Source organism: Urocampus carinirostris, chromosome 7 (genome assembly GCF_059441175.1).
Source record: "Urocampus carinirostris isolate Australia breed hairy pipefish chromosome 7, RoL_Ucar_1.0, whole genome shotgun sequence".
NCBI classification, from domain to species: domain Eukaryota; kingdom Metazoa; phylum Chordata; class Actinopteri; order Syngnathiformes; family Syngnathidae; genus Urocampus; species Urocampus carinirostris.
Window position 1 is genome coordinate 28,924,094 of NC_142355.1, and position 22,320 is coordinate 28,946,413.

Below are 22,320 nucleotides of genomic sequence, written 5' to 3' on the forward strand. Positions count from 1 at the left end.
CGTTCTTCCCTTACTGGCGCGGTGCCTTCAACCATCCACCCCGTGTGTGTTCAGGTGACAGCTCTGAGAAGGCAGGCGCGGCCTACCTCAGGGAAAGTTATTCGGAAGATCAACCTTCCAGACCCCACCCAGGACTCGTCCTACCGCCCCCCTTCTGGACGTTTATACTCTGCAAACAGTACTCATAACGGCACCAGGTAAAGCTTCATTTACGATACAGGTTTAATTGTAAAAGACGTTCAATCGGTTGTATGAATTGGTTTTAGGTCTTCCCCCAGGCGTATCGGTGGTCTTTACTCCACCCGGATGGCCCGAAACAAGTGGCAATCTTTGGAACGGCGTGTCTCTGATGTCATCATGCAAAGGATGACCATCTCCAACATGGAGAATGATATGAATCGCCTACTCAAAGTAGGTTTCTGCTTAAAAAATGATAATTAAAGCGTTAATTCGCTTTGAACATATATTGATGCCTACATAAGATTAGAGGTGACGAATAGCAATTTATAATAGGGCACTGAAAGTGGAAAAAAAAACATGTCTGCATATTGAAGCCTGATCTTCTTTTGAAACAACACGATGAGTTTAGGGGGTGGTGGTATTTTTTTTTAGTCTTTCCAATTAGTTGAAAAAAATAAAAAATATATATTTTTATTATTTAATACTAATGTTACCAGTACTATTTTCTTAAAAGCATAATTATTAATTACCGTAATAATCTTTTTATAATGAATAATTTCTTTAAAAAAGGAATACAGAAGTGGAATACTGTAGAGAGATTTATACACTATTTAGCCAACAGGCAAAAGTAATATATTTTTCCATAACAATATGTTTTATAGTTGTTGTTTTTTTTGTTTTTTGTTTTTACATGGGATTGGCTTTCTTTTAGCGTCACGGCGGCTGGGTGGTTAGCACTTGCAGAGGTTCAGGGTTCAAGTCCAGCTACCGCAGCCTGCCTGTGTGGAGTTTGCATTTTCTTCCCGTGCTTGCGTGGGTTTCCTCCGGGCACTCCGGTTTCCTCCCACATTCTCAAAAACATGCATGTCTGGTTAATTGGCTGGTTCAAATTGTCCCTAGGTGCAAATGAGCGAGTGAGTTGTCTGTCTCTGTGTGCCCTGCGACTGGCTGGCAACCTGTTCAGGGTATCCCCTGCCCACTGCCCGAAGATAGCCCAGATAGGCTCCAGCAGCCTCTGCGACCCTAGTGAGGATAAGCGGTTCAGATAATGGATGGATGGATGGCTTTCTTTTCTAAATTACTGGAAAAAAGGATGTTTGTAATTTTCTTTTCTTAAATATCCCTTTATAATGATAGTTTTTCTTAGCGTGCGACACTAAAAATATATCAAAATAAGAGTCCTTTTTTAAAAAAATATAACGTATTGAATGATTGATTCATACTTTTCTTGAAAATGATAAGTCTTGTAAATTAGTGAGTGTCCAACAGTAACATTGATTTTTAGGGAAACATTTATAAAGACAAGTCATTATTTTTCTCAATAGTTCTTATGTTTGGGTAAAAGGAAGCTAAAGGTGGACATCATCCAGTTTAACAAGTGTAATTGGATTTATTTTTTAAGAATATTCCATTTTTTATTTCACTTGAAATGGCTGCTTGGGAAACATGCTCTTTAATTCTTCATATGGTCACATCTGCTGTTACATCATCGTAGTATCTTGTTTACGTAGCAACGGGAGGAGCTCACAAAGCGCAAAGAAAAGGTGGTGAAAAAGCGAGAGCGACTGGCTCGGGACAGATCCGAAGCAGAGAAAATGGCGCTGCCACTCAACGAGGAAGTAGACGCGTTGGCTGCCAACATTGATTACGTTAACGACAGCATTGCAGACTGTCAAGCCAACATTATGCAGATGGAAGAGACCAAGGTGAGGAAAATAATTTGACGGATGATCAGTTGTTGTGATGTGTTGCTCATAAGGCTTCTTGTTGGTGTCTGTCTAGGAGGAAGGCGACACCGTGGACGTCTCTGCTGTGATTAGTTCTTGCACTCTGGCCGAGGCTCGTTTCCTGCTGGATCATTTTATGTCCATGGCTATAAACAAGGTAGGGAATGTCAAGCAAATTAAGTACATTTTTCTTACTACCGCCCTCTGGCAAATGCTACAGTTCCATTAAAACAAGGGGCAACAGGCTGAGAGACAGTTTGTTTCCCCACGGACATCAAAGTCGACAAGCGTGCAAGAGTTAGAAAATATATACCGTAAATTCCGGACTACAGAACACACCTGATTAAAAGTCACATGCTGAAATTTAGGAACAAAATTAAATTTTGTCTTTGTAAATGTTGCCTCAGCTTTGAAGTCACAGGCATAAAAATAAACTTATCCGTGTCCATTTCCTAATTTATAAGCCCAGTGCTCACCTGGCGCCAACCATGTGGGAAATTTGGCATTAAAGCCTTTGAAAAAGGCCAACGGCGCCGTGCCCCCACACACCCGAGCCGTTTTCAGCTGCTTCGTTTACAGTTCACCTCAGAGTTGTTTACGTCACGTGATTTTGGGACTACGTGACCATTCAAGGTGGCGATTACAAAGACAAGTACATATTTACCACTGCACTAAAGGAAAATGTGAATGAGGAGTGTGTCACGTAAAATGTAAATCCTTTATTTCTAGATGACAGTGCCAGGGCAACAATACTGTGGAGAATAGTGCCAGATCGCAACTCAGACGTGTCTTTTTGTGTTGTCATTGGTGGTTGCCATGGTAATGTATCCAATTGCATTTGCTTGTTATCGGTCCTTAAGCATCAGAGAAAACTTCAACAACCCATCATTGATACGTATGGAGGAGTTAGTGTTTACGAGAAAAACTTCCACCCCTTGTTCAATTAGGATGTATACATTGAGGACTTGATATAGTTTAAATATTGTGAGTTGGTTAGGGTGTCGGATCCCTTAACCACTAGGGTCGTACGGGCACCATTTCCTGTGGTGTGTCAGTACAGCGTGGTGGCGCCCATCCCTCTCCAGGACAACATATGTTTCCACACGGTCTCGAACTGTGAAACTTTTCCCGTTTTAGGCGAATGTGCTAACCACTGCACTACGGAAACATTGTGAGTACGTACATATATTATATGAAAAATGTTTGCAAAAACATAGACTAATTTCACTCAAAAAGGGTCATAAATGCTCCCAGATGTCACCACAGTGTTTTGTATTGTGCATTGTGAAAAAGAGCAGCTCAGTTTTTTTCCTAATGTTGCTCTGCTAAATGTTGTTCCGGCCAAAAAAAAAGAATAATCCACACCGTATTTAAACTTGCAGTGTTTAAACTGAAACAAAATTGACCAGCTTGTAGTATGGAATGTACGGTATATCTTGCTCATGTATAGAGGCATGAGTTATTCTATTTTGGAAATATGTTTCTGCTAAGGCCATTTTCACTGTTTTTCATCGCACTATTGTGCTGATGCACTTACAACTTAGTGCCATGCTCCCTCAAATCCAGTTTCGAAGCACTATCTTGTAAATATTTGCCCATTTTTCCTAACAATCCTTTTTTATTTTATTTTATATTTGAATTAAAATGTATTTATTGTCTTTATTGTCATTCATGTCAACGTTGTGAATCATTATATGCAACGAGATTAGACCTGGCACTCCAGGGTAAAACATGTAATATAGAGACTTTGAAGTGAAAAAGATAAAAGACTATCAGGATAAATAGGCAAAAAAAATGAAACATAGTGGTTAGAAAAAAAATTGTGATAACTTATGATAATATTAATTATGGTAATAGTATAAATAATGCGATGCAGAAGAATAGTAAAGTCTTTTATTACGTGTATTTCTTTGTGCCCCCACGTCTAATCTCGTTGTGAACAATGTTCACCACATTGTAATCAAAGGAGACATCTAAACTTTTAGCCACAGTGTTGCAAGACTTTCAAATCAATATCTGTGGTTGTTATTTAGGGGCTACAGGCGGCCCAGAAAGAGTCCCAGGTGAAAGTGATGGAGGGCCGCCTGAAGCAGACTGAGATCACTAGTGCTACTCAGAACCAGCTGCTGTTCCACATGCTAAAGGAGAAGGCAGAGTTCAACCCGGAACTGGATGCGCTGCTCGGCAACGCCCTGCAAGGTAGACACCGACATTTTGAATGTTGCCCTTTCCGATACGTGTAGAAAGAGTGTCTGTTGCATGACTTGTTCAAGTGCTTGCTGCTGAATACACGAGAATTTTTGAGCAAAATAATTGAAGAAAACAACCTTTAATGAAGCTTGGAATTTGGAATAATTCTAAAGTAAGTACAGTAATCCCCCGTTTTTCAGGGGAGTTGAGTTCCAAAGACTTAAACCGGTCAAGAAGAAACATGTCTTTATCCATCCATCCATTTTCTGCTCCGCTTATCTTCACAAGGGTCGTGGGGTGGGCTGGTGGAAGAGGATAGCGTCCTTGAGCACATCCTAGCCATCTTTGGGCAGTGGGCAGGGGACACCCTGAACTGGTTGCCATCCAGTTGCAGGGCACATGTCATTATTTATTTATTAATACTCTATTCTACATTGGAACCAAAAAAACAAACCCAATGTACAGTTTCAAGCAAAAAAAAGTAGTGTACTTTTTCCTTCTATGGAAACCATATATTTAACATTTTAAAAATCGCTAGTGAGTCAAACGAGCGCCAAAGACCCACATGCAGCTCTAGAGCCGCTGGTTGAAGCTTTCTTGGAAGTTTAGCGGGTCAAGAAGTCCAACTTTGTTTGCGATATAAGGAAGCATCTTCCTGTGCCTGCACGTTTTCAGTCCAGAGTGTTTTGTTGACATGAGCATTTAGAGAAAAAAAAAAAAAGCACCCACGTCAATGGGTTTGTCAAGCTGTTTTACGTACGTGTACAGCTCAGACCGCAACGTTACTGACACACTAGTAGACCCAGGCAGAAAAGGGGCGGGGCAACTGTTAAGCCCATCAGAATACAGAACCCAATGCACGATAAAAATTAGCGAAGTAACGAATCTGCAATAAGTAAACCACGATACAGAAAGGATTACTGTACACAAATTTACTAGCCCAAAAATTTGGATCTTCGGAACAGATCTCTTGATACTTTTATCCCAAAAATCTACCAGGGTGTGTTCAGCAGGATGCAGCTTCAAATGTCCTCCGTTTCTTCACTTTTCTTTTTTTCCACCCGTGTATTTGATTTGTCCATTTATTTGTGTGTGTGTATTTTCTGTTTCCACGGTTTCCTTTTGTGTTGTGGTGTACTGGCAGAGCTAGGTAACGTAACAGCCGGTAAGTTGAACGACATCATGGGAGTCTGCTTTGTGAGTGCATGTGTACTGTATGGAACTAACTTGAACAGGTGCATGAGGTGCAGCAAGTTTTTAACGTCCTCAAAGCTCATCACCCGCTGCAGCCTCCATGCTTTAGCACTCGCTAACACACAGACTCACACACACAGGAAATATTAATGGATCACGTGACCGTCTCTGTAGGTCAAACACCCGCAGGAGGTTAAAACTAATGATTTCTTTAACCGTCTTTCTCTGGCTGAGCTCAGTGAAGAAAGTGTTCCTGTTGAAGCGACATCGCCTGCCATCATCCGGCTTCCTCCTTCACCTTCTCATAATCCATTTTCTTCACCTGCAAACTGCGGTAGAACCTCCAACGTTTAACATGTTAAAACATTATTCGCTTTTCCAAGAATCCAGGAAAAAAAGGTTACAGTCATTAGAATTGAGGCAAAAATTATTTTTTCTTTATTTGTTAGGGATGTTTTTATTCATGTATTTTGTAGTAACATAGTTAAGATGGGTAAGCGAGGCAGATGATTTTGGGGACAATGTATTTTTTTTTTGTTTCTTCATTCATTTTTTTAAGTATTTATTTTAAATGTTAGGGTTACTTTTATTTTTTCATCAAACATAATCCACCCTGTGAAGAAATACTGAGAAAGAAATGTTATAGTAAGACATTAAATTATAAACATAGGCATCGTTTATTCCACCCACAAAAGAATTACCGTCCACCGGTGGAAAAAAAATCTATATTTTTTGCTTTTGCTCACTTTTTTTTCTTTTCTTTCTATACACAATCATTTCTGAACAATTGTTCAATTGTTTTCATTGTTAGGGCTGGGGTGAGACTTATACTCTGGTGCACATTTCATGTTTTTTTCCTTACCATTTATGCATTTTTGGTTGGTGCTACACAGAATTCAAAACGACTTATAGACCGGAAAATATGATGATCATTTATATATTATCCTAGTTTTTTTTTTTTTATCTAACACTGTTGGGAGCAATCAAGTTTCGTAACAGAAGATTAAAAAAATTAAAAAGAAAAGATTACAGTTAGCAAAAGATATAACCCCATTTATTGACCCAAATTACAGTGTCATAATTGTCATTTACCAATATGCAGCTGTTAAATGGCCATGCAAATGTATTTCCAAAGTGTATACTTAACTTGGCATGGATAAAGTCTCATTACATGACTTTCAACCAGTAATGTTGTGTGCTTTACTTTGGAGGTTCCACTGTTAAGTGACTCTTTTGACGTTTTTGTCTTGTTGCAGCATCTCTTAACAGCGGTTTCCTTTTCCACAGAAAACGGAGACGACAGTAGCAGCGACGAGTCAGCCATCAGCCCGTCTGCAGAGGGCAAGTAAGTTACTTCCCATTTCTTTGACTAATAAATGATTGCTTGCTTTTTTGTGTTGTCAGCTGTTTAGGCTGTTAGTGGTGAAAAAACATAGCTTAATGTTGTCATTTTTGCAAATAACGTTTGAGGAGGCAATGGTAGTGTAATGCTTACGTTCAAGTTAATAACATTAACCAACATTATCATGAAAAAATAACTTGAAACTGACATGACAAAGAAAATGTATATGGGGGGTTTAGAGTTGCATTTTTAGATATGCAATTAACTATAAATTAAATATTTGGATTATTTGATTTTGTACTTGCAGCACTGTGCCAGATCTCATGAAGTTCTGTGGCGACAACAAGTCAAGGAATAAGGTATTTAAATGTAGCACTTTTTAATGCATTTTAGTTTGTTCTTCTAGATAAATTTCGTACACAATACAGCCATACTGTTAAATGTCTATACACAACCATTCAAACATTTGTGTCCATCCAGACAATTTTGTGTTTTTCATGAAAAAGACACACTTTTATTTATTAAATGATTTGTTCTTTTGCCCATATTAATCGCTTCTTCCATTGGCCGGAATCAGATGTGACTTTTTCTTTGCCACTCTGCCTTGAAGGCCAGCATCTCTGAGTCCCTTCTTCCCTATAGATGTTGACGCTGGTGTTTTAAGGTTACTATTTAACAAGGTTGCCAGTTGAAGACTCAAATAGAGACTCTAATGTACTTGTCCTCTTGTTTGGTTGCGCCTCCTACTTCTCTTTCTATTCTGGTTGGAAGCATATTTTTGCTGGTCTGTGAAGGTAGTAGTTCACACTGTTGTAGGAGATTTTCAGTTTCTTGGCATTTCCGCACATGGAAAAGCCTTCATTTCTTAGAAGATGAATAGACAGTCGAGTTTCACACGGAATTGCTCTTTTTCTGGCCATTGAGAGAGTAGAATCAAATCCTCAAATATGGTGCTCCATATACTTGACTATCTCAAAAGAAGGTCTATAACATAACATAATTGCATTAGGAGGCTAATGGATAATTAGAAAACCCTTGTGCTATTAAGAAACACAATGTGCCATGAGAACACGGGAGTGCTTGTTTCTGGAAATTGGCCTCTATACACCTTATTAAAACCAGACATTTGCAACTAATAGTCATTTACCACAATAATAATGTATGGGGTGTATTTCTGCTTAGTTTCATGTTGTCCACATAAAAGATAGCTTCTGAGCGACCCAAAACTTTTAAACAGTCGTATCATGGATTCCCTTTCCGTCTTTGCAGGCTCGCCGGCGGACCACCACTCAGATGGAGCTCCTTTACGCCAACAGCGAGGCTGCCCCAGACACGGCTGACTTTTCTGGTCCCATGCTACCGCTCGCTGAGACGCCAGATGGAGGCGCCGGCGACTTTGCTGCGCTCTCTCCCGGTTTCGCCTCCAAAATGTTCAGTGTGTAAGTCGGTAACGGTCCACGCTTTCAACGAATGTTCCTCATTATCATTTCACCCCCGTTTTTTTTTTGAGTTATTTTCCGATTCATTTATCCCATGATATTTTTGGACCCAACCATCAGTCAGTGCTCCAGAATGCCATCATCCACAGAAAAGCGAGCTTCACCGGCACCGTCGCCGCTTTCTCGCAGGAAGACATACGACAAGGCCCAAGCGGCAAGCGACAGGGCAAAGCTCAAGGAGATCAAACAGTAAGAAGCGAAAGCAACACCTGAAAGGCTGCTGTAACTCCACTAATATACTCCAGCTTTGAGGGAGCATGGCACTAAATAGATCAAGCTCTACTGAATCGTCTTGTTTTTCTAATTCTGTCCTCATTTCGATTGCTTCTCATCATTTTGAGACATCGGTAACCATGCTATTGAAATTTTGACACCAATATCTACCCGTTAAAGGAACCAAACATTTTCAATTTTATGTTGTGTGAAGGGTAAGTTCAATTTACGACTAATTACTAAATCATTCATTGTCTCTGTTGTGTAATTTATTATTAATTAAAATTGTGTTATACAATTCAAATTCAGAAATATTCACCGTCTTACCTAATATTCATATTTTTTATGTTTTTTTATTTTTATTTTATTGACAGTATAAATGTGACCTAACGTTTAGGTTATTATGAATGAATTACATAATTTTAGGGAGAGTTCAGATCTATCAAATTATTTATTTGGGTGAAGTCATGTTTCAAGTCAAGTCATGTTTATTTTTGATGCCCTTAATCACAAGGAGTCTCAAAGGACTGCACAGACCAGTCAAGTCATGTTTATTTGTGTAGCCCTTAATCATAAAGAGATCAAAGACTATTGCCACCTATTACTACAGACTATTATGACACCATTCCCTCATCTAAAAACCTACATGAGGGCAAATGATACACATATTATCAACATAAAATATAGATTATTCATATGCTATAGAGTAGAAGTGTGTTTTAAGCTTCGATTTAAACATTTCCACTGAGGTTGCAGATCGAATCTCAGGGGGAAGAGCATTCCACAGCTCCGCGGCCCGGGTGGAGAACGCTCTCGAACCTGCGGATCTCTTCTTGGCTCTTGGGATCAGTAGTAGACCAGCGTTTTCAAACGAAGGCTCTGGAACAGAACATAGAGGGAAATTCAATCTGAAAGATATGAGGGAGCAAGTCCATGCATGATTTTGTATAATACCAACAGAACCTTAAAATCACATCATAAGCTAACCGGGAGCCAATGCAGGTTAGCTAAAATCGAGGTAATGTGATCAAACTTTCTTGTCTTAGTTAAAATTCTCGCTGCAGCATTTTTCGCTTCTGACCATTATTACACTATCCCCTGATCTAAAACCTACATGAGGGCAAGGAAAAACTCAAAAACCTCAACATCAGGAAAATGAAGAAACCTTGAGAAGGGACCACACATGAGGTCATCCCCCTTCCAGGATGACCAGGCTGCAACGGATGTTGTAAAAACAATTAATACGCAGATATCATCAACAGGAAATATAGGTCCAGAAAAGAAAGCAAAATAGACAAGAGAACGGTAATAAATAGAAAATTGGCTGAAGAGCTGTGAGTTGCGCCGCAATCTTAAAATAGGGTCATTTATTAACAAAAATTGCACAATCAAATTGCATTTTTTTTTATTTTTGTTAAACCACATTGATGTTTTAATTATATATATTTTTTCACTGTAAACCAAAGTTTTGGGAGTTATAATAAACAACACAACCCGTCTGTGTTGTGACTTTGTTTTCAAACAAAATAAAAACAAAGACGTCATATTAAAACTTCTAAAGTACAGTGATGATTTTTTTCAATTGATTGAATAAACCAGATTGATAGAATATTACAATGTTTGTGGTGCAGTCAGGAGCGAATTAATCCAATTCATTTTCCCTTTTCATCCCTTTTGTACTTTTCATTCCTAAAAATCCATACTTTCCCCAGAGCTGCATGGCTGTGTCTGAGTTTGTTTCATACACCTTCATCGATTTGTTGCTCACACTTGTCTTTGGCCTGAGATGAGAACAGATTTTTTTTCTCCATTCCCCAGGGGCGTCATCCACCCAGTTCCAGCCACCAAAAGTCGCATGTCCTCACTCCTGCAGTGCGTCCACGTGGCCGAGGGGCACAGCAAGGCCGTCTTGTGCGTCGACTGCACCGACGACCTTCTTTTCACCGGATCCAAAGGTGAATTTTGGCGCTGATTGAAAACCTCACCTCAGTACCCTTTTGTGAATTAATGACAGCTGAAAATAACTCGGTGTCCACTTCCTGTTAAATTGTGGTTCCATGAACTTTAATACCACCTGAAAAGCTAGCAATGATGACCCTCAATGCCTTTTTCTCACATAGTGGTCTTAAACTCAGTTTTCTTGGGGACTGCTGGTGCTAGGGTCTGAGTAAGGTTGGGCAAAATCAGGTTTTCCACCCCAAAAAACACTGCTAAAACATTCCATTCTCCTTAAATATCTTTTTAAAAAATATATAATAAATAAGATCCAAAAATAAAAATGATTGTGAATTAATGTGACGATCAATCAAATGAATCCATAATCCGTTTGGGCTGGACTTAAATTGACTGTATTGTTAAGCTTCTCTTTGTGATTTGAAAAAATAATCCCTTAACCGACAATATGGATTTGAATAATAAACAAAAATATTGATAAACAAAAATTATGCTTTATGTTTACTTTTAGTCTCTGTAGTTTGTATTCCTCCTTGTGCTTTTTAGCAGTTATTTTCAGCTACGGAATACAGTGACACATTTTGTTTTTATTGATATCACTGTGGGCAGCACGGCGACACATTGGTTAGCGCGTGTGCGGCATAGTTCTGAGGTCATGAGATCGAACCTTCCTGTGTGGAGTTTGCATGTTCTCCCCGTGCTTGCGTGGGTTTCCTCCGGGTGCTCCGGTTTCCTCCCATATTCAAAAAGAAGCATATCAGCTTAATTGGCCGGTCCAAATTGTCCCTAGGTGTGAATGGACGAGTTAGTTGTCTGTCTCTGTGTGCCGTGCAACTGGCTGGCAACCAATTCAGGGTGTCCCTTCCCTACTGCCTGAAGATAGCTGGGATGGGCTCCAGCACCCCCGCGTCCCTACTGAGGATAAGCGGTGCAGATAATGGATATATGGATGATATCACTGTTTTTATTTGTATATCGGCTTTCGGTATTAAAAAAGGTGCTTTTAAATATTTGTTATTATTATTGTCATTATTATTATCAGGTGATGAAATATTAAAAGCATCTCTTTTGGGAAATACCACTACAGGTTTTTACTTATTTTATATGTGTATATATATATATATATATATATATATATATATATACTGGACTGTCTCAGAAAATTAGAATATTGTGATAAAGTTCTTTATTTTCTGTAATGCAATTAAAAAAACAAAAATGTCATACATTCTGGATTCATTACACATCAACTGAACTATTTCAAGCCTTTTATTATTTGAATATTGCTGAATTTGGCTTACAGTTTAAGAAAACTCAAAAATCCCATCTCAAAATATTAGAATATCATGAAAAAGTATACAAGTAGGCTATTCAACTAATCACCTGAATCATCTAATTAACTCGAAACACCTTGCGAGGGTTTCCTGAGCCTTAAAAACACTCAGCTTGGTTCAGTAAACTAAATCACAAGTATGGGGAAGACTGCTAATCTGTCTGCTGTCCAGAGGACCATCATTGATACCCTCCATCAGGAGGGTAAGACACAAAAAGAAATTTCTCAAGGAAGCAGGCTGTTCACAGAGTGCAGTTTCAAAGCATATCCACAAAAAGTCTGTTGGAAGGGAAAAATGTGGCCGGAAACGCTGCACAACCAAGAGAGATGACCGCAGCCTTAACAAAATTGTGAAGAAGAGCCGCTTCCAGAATTTGGGGGAGCTTCAAAGACAGTGTGCTGAAGCTGGAGTCCAGGTATCAAAAGCCACAGTTCACAGACGTGTCCGGGAAATGGGCTACAATAGCCGTACTCCCATGGTCAAGCCACTTCTGAACTCAAGACAACGGAAGAAGCTTCTGACTTGGGCTATGGAGAAGAAGCACTGGACAGTTGCATAGTGGTCCAAAGTCCTCTTTTCAGACGAAAGCAAGTTTTGCATTTCATTTGGAAGTCAAGGCGCCAGAGTCTGGAGAAAGGCTGGAGAGGAGCAAAATCCAAGTTGCTTGAAATCCAGTGTGAAATTCCCACAGTCAGCAATGGTTTGGGGAGCCATGTCAGCTGCTGGTGTTGGTCCACTGTGTTTCATCAAGTCCAGAGTAAATGCAACTGTGTACCAAGAGATTTTAGAGCACTACATGCTTCCATCTGCTGAAAAGCTCTATGGAGATGAGGATTTCATTTTCCAGCATGATCTGGCACCTGCCCACAGTGCCAAAACCACCAGTAACTGGTGCACTGACCATGGCATCACTGTCCTTGATTGGCCTGCTAATTCCCCTGACCTGAACCCCATTGAGAATTTGTGGGGTATAGTTAAGAAGAAGATGAAAGACACCAGACCTACAAATGCAAATGAGCTGAAGGCCGCTATCGAAGCATCCTGGGCATCAATAACACCTCAGCAATGCCACAGGCTGATTGCCTCCATGCCACGCCGGATTGATGCAGTAATCCGTGCAAAAGGATTCCCAACCAAGTACTGAGTGCATCAATGGACATTTTCAAATGTTTGATTTAGTTTTGCTGTTATAAAATTATTTTTTTACTTGGTCTGAGGAAGTATTCTAATATTTTGAGATAGGATTTTTGAGTTTTTTTCAGCTGTAAGCCAAAATCAGCAATATTCAAATAATAAAAGGCTTGAAATAGTTCAGTTGATGTGTAATGAATCCAGAATGTATGACATTTTTGTTTTATTAATTGCATTACAGAAAATAAAGAACTTTATCACAATATTCTAATTTTCTGAGACAGTCCAGTATGTATTTTTATGTAAGAGCTACAACTTAAAACGACAAATGGATGGATGAAATGATATCTGGAAGGCAAGTTGCACAACTCATTGCAGCTGTCAAAAAAGAAACTCTGTCCTTTTAACTTTCATATTAAGGCAGAGGCCTCAAACTGTCATCCTGGGGGACGCGAGTTTGAGATCCTTGCTCTAAAATCTGCATCCTTCTTTTCCTTCAGACCGGAGTTGCAAAGTATGGAACCTGGTGACGGGCCAGGAAATCATGTCACTGGCTGGACACCCCAACAACGTGGTGTCAGTGCGCTACAGCTCAAGCTTGGTTTTCTCCGTCTCGACATCTTATATTAAAGTGTGGGACATCCGCGACTCGGCTAAGTGCATTCACACACTATGGTGAGTGAGCATGGAAGGAGGTCACTATAAAATTGTCTTTCCGGGTTTTCAATCTTATGCGATGTGATTTTTTGCCCTCCAATAAACTAAACATAGGCTCTTATGACTTCAAGGAGTAACATTGGATTTTTTATGTGTGCATTTCACATTATAAGGTATTCACTGTCCGTCCCAGATCATGTGTCTTATGTTTGGAGACGTTTCTTCTCCATCTTTAAAAATTCTAGTAAAGTAATCGGGTCACTACACAAGGTTTTTGTTTCTAAATTTAACTCCAGCGAGCCACATTGAGTGACAACTTGTATTTTCCACATTTTGGTCCCAAATAACCAACGTTGGTCAAAAAAGGGATTCTCCATTAATCGGATCAATTTGATCCAAATCTGTGGGTTGTTCTGCACAAAATAATTCACTGTTCAGTATTTAAACAAAATTACAGTTTTCAGAAGGTTGGATGGTAAAATAATACCCTATTTTTTAAATTTGTTTTATAAATATTTGATGATTTTAATGGGTTTTACACAAAATGAGTCAGACTTAATTTTGTGTCATTTTTTAAAAAAGGTTACATGTTTTTGGTTTTACGTCATTTATACAAAACTTCCCAACTTATAATTGATTTAAGCAAAAAGTCCCGTTTTAAGAGGGAGGTATGTTGTTTTTTTAAACTGTAGAGACTAATTTTGTGGACAATAAACAAAAAGAGTTTGGTGAGATTAAATTAAAATAAAGCATTTTATTGGTTAAAGAAAACAATTTTGTGTTTGTGTTGGAGTCAAAATAGTTACTAGATTTTACAGGGTTGTTTTGTGAAGGCAGGTCTAAGCAGTGTAGATTTGGGGGTTGTTACTAATAAAAACAAAGAAAATTAGGTCAAGTCTACCCAAACAATGTATTGGTCCACTCTTGACCATTCCACTAAGCTAAACACAGACACAAAGCATGACGTGGTGGCAATGTTATGTTCTGGTGGGCTACACATATCATTTCAAGCCTATGAATTTTCCAAACTAATGTGCAGCAGTAATTCTTCGATCATTGGCCACAGTGAACTGACATACACACTGCACAAGGTTGTGTACTCCCATTCATCATGTTGTCTAAAACACTTACCTGACAGTCCCTTTGTCTCTGCAGTTCCTCCGGTCAAGTTAATGTTGGCGACGTTTGCTCGTCCAATCCCAGCCGGACTGTCACCATCCCGGCCGGTGAGAACCTCATCAACCAGATCGCATTGAACCCCAGTGGGACTGTCCTGTACGCAGCAGCTGGCAATTCGGTCCGAGTGTGGGATCTACGAAGGTGAGGATCACCATCCTATAAGTCTTTTTCTAAGTAAGAATGACCGTCATCAAATATTTTTCATAGGTTTGCATCCACTGGGAAACTCACTGGTCACCAAGGTCCTGTGATGTGTTTGACTGTGGACCATTCAGGGAACAATCAGGACTTGGTGATCACCGGATCCAAAGACCACTATGTTAAGGTGTGTTAGACCATTAGTGTTTCTACAACAGTGTATGTGTTCAAGTCAAAGTTGTATTTAGAGCGGTGATTCCACAAGACATTCTTTTATGTCGCTCTTTGTTGGATATTATCTTCAACGATAAGTAATGGTCTGGTAGACTTATGCTCCATATGTCTTTCTCAGAGACTAAAACAGGGGTTCCTAGCTGGTCTGACTTCAGGACCCACCACCCCACTCTAATGACAAGCCGTGACCCAAATCAATAAAACAATTCTACTTTTAAAACTTATGGATTGATAGGATTGTGCAGTTTCAACCAGATAAAGTAGAATATTACCTGAAAACCAAAATGAAGATACCAAAAATAATATACTACCTCCGAATCTAATTTGCTCGGAGAGTAGCTTCATAACCTGAAAACTTCGTAAGTAGAGGCGCGGTTTAAATGTTAACTCTGTAATCAATTTCAAGCCCAGCAAAAGCGCAGTATGTTATTATTTTAATGAATCATAAGAGTATCAGAACATATAAAAAATACATCTTGAAAAATGGATTAAGGCACAATAAACATAAGACGAGAGACACATGATGTAAAAAACAAACAATGAATAAAGGAAATAATAAAAGCATCACTTACTTTTTTGCCTCGTGTATCTTAAAAAAATGATCCAATGACGGCTGTTTTTGCCGGTTTTTGACAATCTGTCATAGATGCACGAGGCAGACATAGCGATAGCCCGATTTGTCAACACTTTTTCCGGGTGATTCCTTTCCACGAATTCCAAGACTTCATGAAATTTTGCCAAAATGTCTTTATTTTAATTTGGGTTGTGTCCTCCCTGCCTTCCTATTGTAACGCCTCTTCCTCTAAACTCTGACGCTAACACGAAGAGCATGCTGGATAAACACATGTGCTTTGCGTTGCCAGGCAGATTTTAAGCAATAGCCATTTGTTTACGCCTGGGAAACTCTGGGCGCAGCGAATAGCGTGTACTGTACTGTATTTTTTACCTTGAATCCTGGAATACCTTTGTAATTAAAGGCAATATTTTCCAGTTCCGATACTTCATAACCTAAAACTTTCGTATGTAGCGACATTCGGAAGTAGAGGTACCACTGTTTATTTGCTGCATTTTTAATAAAATGCAAAGACTTCACTTCAGTGGTTTTGTCATTAAGAAAATAAACATATCTCATATATTCTCTGCTGTATTTGCATTTGGGCATGCTCAACACGTGCAAAGGTGCTCTGTGGAATTTGAACATTTTCTACTTTCTGACGCCATCTTCTGGCTTAAATCATCATGGCAGCCTCTGTTAAGCTGCTTTCATAGTATGTGCAAGTACCTGGATTTGTTGGACAAGCTCCAATAAACTCTTTCATTTTGAGGAATTGGGTGGTTGTTTGGAATGTATTTGAAATTGTCCTTTTCTTACTTTCAACATTTTCATGCTACACAAACAGAAAACTGCAAGCGCGAGCATTGAATTACTTTTTTTCTTAGCATTATTTTGCCAAAGCAAAGGCCCGCAACACTCAGAAATTGAGTTTGCTACAGATTTTGTCCCACCAGTTAAAATGCACAGTCCCAAAAGACACATTAGTCCCATCTTGTGTACCGTAGATGCTACTCAATAGGTAGAAATGCCCTGTGACTATCATCTAATTAGGTTTTAGTCTGGTTTTGATTGAGGTTTTTGTTATGTCTTTATACCATGTATATGTGTGTATAGCTCTTCGACGTGACCGAAGGCTCCCTGGGTAGCATCGGCCCCACACACAATTTCGAGCCCCCTCATTATGACGGGATCGAGTCTTTGGTGATCCAGGGCGACTACTTCTTCAGCGGCTCTCGTGACAACGGCATCAAAAAGTGGGACCTAGACCGAAAAGACTTGCTGCAGGTACACATTACTTGTTAGCGTACATGGGTCAGGAAATTCTGACATGTGATTGCTCCACAACGTTGTGCATGACAATGGTAAAAATCCGGGGGCTACGCAGTTTGTTCCTGCCAGCTTACCTTCCAAAAATGTTTTGTAAAGCAATTGTTTTCATGATGATTAGCTTAGAAAAGTCTCCGGCATGCTACGTGAGTTATTTCATTTTTTTTCACTGCAATTTTGAACTCCTCTCTTCCCTCCTCAGCAAGTCCCCAACGCCCACCGCGACTGGGTGTGTGCCCTCGGAGTGGTGCCCGGCTCGTCGGCCCTCTTGAGTGGCTGCAGAGGAGGCGTGCTCAAACTGTGGCACATGGACACTCTGGCCGGCTTAGGCGAGCTCAAGGGACACGACAGTCCCATCAACGGCATTGCCACAAACGCCAGCCACTTGTTCACCGCCTCTGAGTGAGTCCATTGATTTATCGGAACCCAATACATCATGTTTTTGTTTAATTAGGTAAGAAATAAAAAGAGGGCATATTATTATATTAGAGACATAATTATTTTAAAGAAAAAATATTAATTTAAAATGTTTATCTGTACCTATTTCCTTTTAATTGTGATAAGTTAAAATTACAATATTTTCCTCTCTTTTAAGTGTTGGAAATATTAACGACTAAATAATTGTATGAATTATTAATCAATCGGAGAATAAATAAATAAATTAATTAATATTCAGAAATAAATTCAAATTAATATCCTACTTTGATGTTGAATGAAAAGTTTTGATTTGCATTTTCTTACATTTTAGATTCAATAAGTGAAAATCACAATATTTTTTTCTGAAATGACAAACCTAGCTAAAATAAATATAAACATAATTAGTTGATTAAAATTAATACATTAAGATAAATGAGTGATGGAAATGTTGGCGTCCTTGGCGCTTTCTAAAAATGCTAGCGGGCTGGCGTCCGTGACGCTAGCGGGCTGGCGTCCGTGACGCTAGCGGGCTGGCGTCCGTGACGCTAGCGGGCTGGCGTCCGTGACGCTAGCGGGCTGGCGTCCGTGACGCTAGCAGCTAATGCTAGCTGCAATGCCAAGCGAGCTAGCATTCATATCACTAGTCAATAATACTAACTACCCACCAATGCGGGGGAGCTAGCGTCCGTGACGCCAGTTGCTAACGCGAGGGGGCTAGCGTCCGTGATGCCAGCTGCCAACACGAGGGGGCTAGCGTCCGTGACCTCAGCCGCCAACGTGAGGGGACTAGCGTCCGTGACGCCAGTCTCTAACGCGAGGGCGCTAGCGTCCGTGATGCCGCCTGCTAACGTGAAGTACACGAGCGAGAAAGCAACTAAGACCAAGCTATGGTAGCCTGTGATGGCGAGCAACCATAGCAGATTCGTAGGTTTTTATTTTCATCCAAGCCTAATTTTCCAATATTTGTGAGTGATGTTTCAACATACTTTGGACTGGTATAGAAAATGTAACCTCCATTTCTATTATATCCTGCATGTTTTCTGACTTTCAGTGACCGGACAGTGAAGATCTGGCGCTCACGCGGACCCGACGGCACTTTTGATGCGGTCGACAATGCAATGGACGAGGTGTCGGCGAGTAACTGAATGCAGCATCCTCTGATTGGATCCTGTTATTATCTGCACTTTGATTCCCCGCGCATGCTACCATAACTAAGTGTTACAAACTCGTCACAGTTGGGTGTTTTCAAGCGATTATTGGCTAGCGCTTTTCGCACCATAGCCGTTGCTTCAAAGTCTTGGTCGGAAGTTGTCGGGTTGCTAGCCGGTCTAAACAACCCAGTGTAATCAAACCCCTAACTCTTCTAGGTTTCCATGACTAGGAAGTATATTTTTCTGTTATCTATGGTTTCAAATGTGACAAATGATGCTGGATGTGTGTTATTTATGGGAGGTGGGGCTTACTTGATTGTGTGTCGCCACCTAATGCAATTTTTCATCTTGTAAGTGAGTATTTTTGGAAGTGCATTGTCATTATAAATGTCCTGTCCACGCTCACAACACAGAATGTTGACATGTGATTTTTCACGTTGTATACATGGTCCGTGTTACATTTCTACTCATATGGTCACGCTTACTGTGCGTTAGCTTTCCCATGGTTCACTATAACATGTCTTTGCTTGTAATGCGTATCATCCACACTACGCTTACCTTTTTGTTTTTAATTTTATTTGTCATCTTATGTGCTCATTGTTTGTTTCTGTTATGGTCTGTGATATTTCTTTTATATATAAGTTGCACAGGACTATTAAGCAAATGGAATTACAACTACAGCAAGTAAAAGTACTAAATTTGTGCATCGATTGTTAGAATCTATCTATTTTGGTCATATCCCTAAAGAGGGGTGACCGACAGAAAGACTAACACATACAATAACAAAGAAAATTTAAAAAAACGAAAAAATGGCAAAAAAAACACAAAACAGAACACACTCTTCTGTTGAACTGCAGGGCCCGACAGCTTTCACTGGTTTACCCCTGCCGCATCATACAGGTTCCCTGCCCATCCTTTAGAACGTGTCCAAACATCCCACTATCCTTTCACAACACCTCTCCACTCCTTCCTATCACCAACAAGGGCTATAGCTTCCACTAAATTTAGACCTCTTTCCTTCGATGCACTCATAACACCATCCATCCACGTCAATCGCGGCCTTCCTCTAGACCTCCTTCCATTTACTTCTGCTCTATCAGAATATATCACTGATTACAGTTGCATCACATTGGATGCGACAGGAATCAAACCTGGATCTTATCGGGCAACGCACTGGATCCTTTTCACCACTTTGAGATAAGACTAGGCCTAAAAAATCCAGCCTGACCCGTATCCGTTGGTAATAAAGCCCGGCCCAGTCTGAGCCCGACAAATTAACTGTATTTAGGGACCAAACTCGAAGCAAACACGAATTTTCAGATTTTATTCGTGAGGACATTCTTCGAGAGCTTTTAACAACCCTGTCTCCCAGCGACACGGAATCCGTCGGGCGGAATCCTCCACAAAGAAAAGGATCAATGACGAGTGTGTCATGAATTCACAAGATCGAGGAAGATTAACGCTTGTTTATTTCGGAACACACAGGATAACCAACACGGCATCGCATACAACTGTATTTCCATTACATTTTTCTACTGCCGTAAACAAGCAGTGGCCATCGTTCTTATAGCAGTAGCTACATCTAGTGGTTGTCAACAATACTTCCATTCCATCACAGGAAGGGTAAGGATAATTAAAAAAAAAATTCAGCGAGAGAGAACCTCGACCCAAACAGAATGATTACTATTTTAGGCCCGACTCGAAGATCTTACCTTTACAATGGTTCGCTATAACATGTTCTTGCTTATCATCTGTATTTGACATAATCCACACTACACTATCTAAAAGAACATATTATAGCATCGGTTGTGCTCCAAGTGTGTTTCCAACATGGTCATGTAAGCCACCATCATGGGATGTTGTGCTCATTTCTTATACGTAAATATGCTCCATGTTCAACGTGTCTCCTTTCACTTGTTCATACGTGTTTGGATGTATGTTATGCGAGCTCCTTGATTTCCACGCCTTCGTGGAAAAGTATCGTGCTAGTTCACAGCACGGTCCATGCTCATTACACCTACAATCGTCATGGAGACCACCTTACACTCGTGCCGAGGTATCCCACATTCACGCTGACGCGCTCGTTTTTAATCAGAGAGCTTCCCCTCGCAATTTTATGTCACATGTCTTTTTTTTCCATTGAAGAGGCCTTCAGATTTGTGAATGTTTGACAGTTTCTACGCCCCCGAATTATAGGTTTTTTTTGGGGGGGGGGGGACCACCCATGCTCCTTTATGAGTGGCAGTTTGAGAGGAAAATCATAATTGCTGTCAAATATACCAACATGCTCTCACGCATGCACTACTATACTCTCAAGCAGTCAGTCAAACCCATGCAGAAATACTGCTATACTGTCTCAAACATTCTACACTTTCATACACACTACTATACTATCCCACATTTCTATTATACCCTCAAACACTCACTACTATACTCACTATACTGTCACTATACTATAACACACAATTCTAACACATACTAAATACTGGTTTACTGTCTCGAACATTCTACAACACTTTCATACACACTACTATACTACCCCACATTTCTACTATACCCTCAAACACTCACTACTATACTCACTATACTGTCACTATACTATGCTGTAACACACACACACAACTCTAACACATACTACCATACTCTCTCAGGCATATTACTATACTCACATACACACACTACTAATCTCTTAACACATACTACTCTCACACATGCTAATGTACTCTCCTACACATACTACCAATCTCTTACATACTATACTCCAACTCTCACACACACACACACTACTTTACTCTCCTACAAATATTACCAAACTGTTATACAGTCATTACTATGCTGTCACACACACATACTACTATACTCTCAGGCATATTACTATACTCACATACACACACACTAAACTCTCTTAACACATACTACTCTCACTCATGCTACTGTACTCTCCTACACATGTTACTATACTCCAACACACGCACACTACTCTCCTGCACTTATTACCATACTCTTATACAGTCATTACTATGCTGCCACACAAACGTACTACTATACTCCTTCACATATACTTCTATACTGGAAGCAACTCCAGTTTGATGTTGAACTGTCTAACATATACACATAGCTCAGTGTTCATCACCATGGTGACCAAAAGTACTTGAAGTAAAACAACACTGACAGGTGTGGCAATCATTAAACTATAGTTATGGCAATTTTCATGGAGTGCGAGAGAGATTAACAGTGAGTGTGTGGGAGTATAGTAGTGTGAGAGTACACTAGTAAACGTGTAATTTGGAGATTATAGTATAATGTATGAGGGAGTATAGTAGAGTCTATGAAAGAGTATAGTAGTGGTTGTGCATGGTTATGACTAAACGATAGTACAGTTGTGTGTAATATATGTGAGAGCAGGTATGATTTATTTCTCAAATGCTCTCTCATACTCCCTGACCTGGTTTCATGAATTCACAGCCACTTTTTGTTGTTAGCAGTTTGGTCCCGTCGCTGTCGAGCATGTGCTCGAACCTTCTTTCCCCGTTGGAAATCGTAGAAGGCAATTTCTCCAATGGCTGCCTCCGTAGTTATTCTAATGTCAGATGAGGCCAGTAAGAATAAACGCCATCTGGCAAAAAACTAAACCAGATCTCTTGTGTTTTCTTCTTTGCACTGGTGAAGTCTCATTTTTTTTCTAGATAAACAGTCTCAAAGGGCTGCACAGAGCACAATTAAACCTCCATGAGGGCAAGGAAATACACAAAAAATCCTTCATTTACAGGAAGTGACCGGATTCTCCAGCTGTATGAAAAAGTTTTGAACACCCAGAATGTTCGTTTGGAATCAAAAGATAAATTGGGTGCCCTTGTATGATAAGATGATTCATACCAGGGATTTATTTTGTTGCGTGT

At 39.8% G+C, this 22,320-nt stretch overlaps 1 protein-coding gene and 1 long non-coding RNA gene across 5 annotated transcripts in view; one reads left to right on the top strand and one right to left on the bottom strand.

The window, feature by feature from the left end:
- LOC148362883 (kinesin-like protein KIF21A) overlaps positions 1 to 22,053 on the top strand; it is a 45,724-nt gene extending 23,671 nt beyond the window's left edge. For 2 of the 4 annotated variants that reach the window (XM_088340466.1, XM_088340468.1), the window contains 17 exons: positions 55 to 197; positions 267 to 411; positions 1,692 to 1,886; positions 1,963 to 2,064; positions 3,941 to 4,106; positions 5,242 to 5,262; positions 6,579 to 6,636; positions 6,941 to 6,992; positions 7,903 to 8,072; positions 8,193 to 8,321; positions 10,164 to 10,300; positions 13,264 to 13,438; positions 14,576 to 14,740; positions 14,807 to 14,924; positions 16,641 to 16,811; positions 17,056 to 17,255; positions 18,322 to 22,053. In XM_088340466.1, the coding sequence (XP_088196592.1) occupies positions 55 to 197; positions 267 to 411; positions 1,692 to 1,886; positions 1,963 to 2,064; positions 3,941 to 4,106; positions 5,242 to 5,262; positions 6,579 to 6,636; positions 6,941 to 6,992; positions 7,903 to 8,072; positions 8,193 to 8,321; positions 10,164 to 10,300; positions 13,264 to 13,438; positions 14,576 to 14,740; positions 14,807 to 14,924; positions 16,641 to 16,811; positions 17,056 to 17,255; positions 18,322 to 18,415 (2,241 nt within the window). In that variant the 3' untranslated portion in view covers positions 18,416 to 22,053. The remainder of the gene's footprint in view (positions 1 to 54; positions 198 to 266; positions 412 to 1,691; positions 1,887 to 1,962; positions 2,065 to 3,940; positions 4,107 to 5,241; positions 5,263 to 6,578; positions 6,637 to 6,940; positions 6,993 to 7,902; positions 8,073 to 8,192; positions 8,322 to 10,163; positions 10,301 to 13,263; positions 13,439 to 14,575; positions 14,741 to 14,806; positions 14,925 to 16,640; positions 16,812 to 17,055; positions 17,256 to 18,321) is intronic. The other 2 variants (XM_088340467.1, XM_088340469.1) reach the window with 1 other exon arrangement.
- LOC148362884 (uncharacterized) lies at positions 8,809 to 20,516 on the bottom strand. Its single transcript, XR_015850915.1, has 3 exons — positions 20,134 to 20,516; positions 14,552 to 14,732; positions 8,809 to 9,224 (listed from the first exon to the last, which is right to left on the bottom strand). It is a non-coding gene; the product is annotated as an uncharacterized LOC148362884 (long non-coding RNA).
- Positions 22,054 to 22,320: the final 267 nt, after the last annotated feature.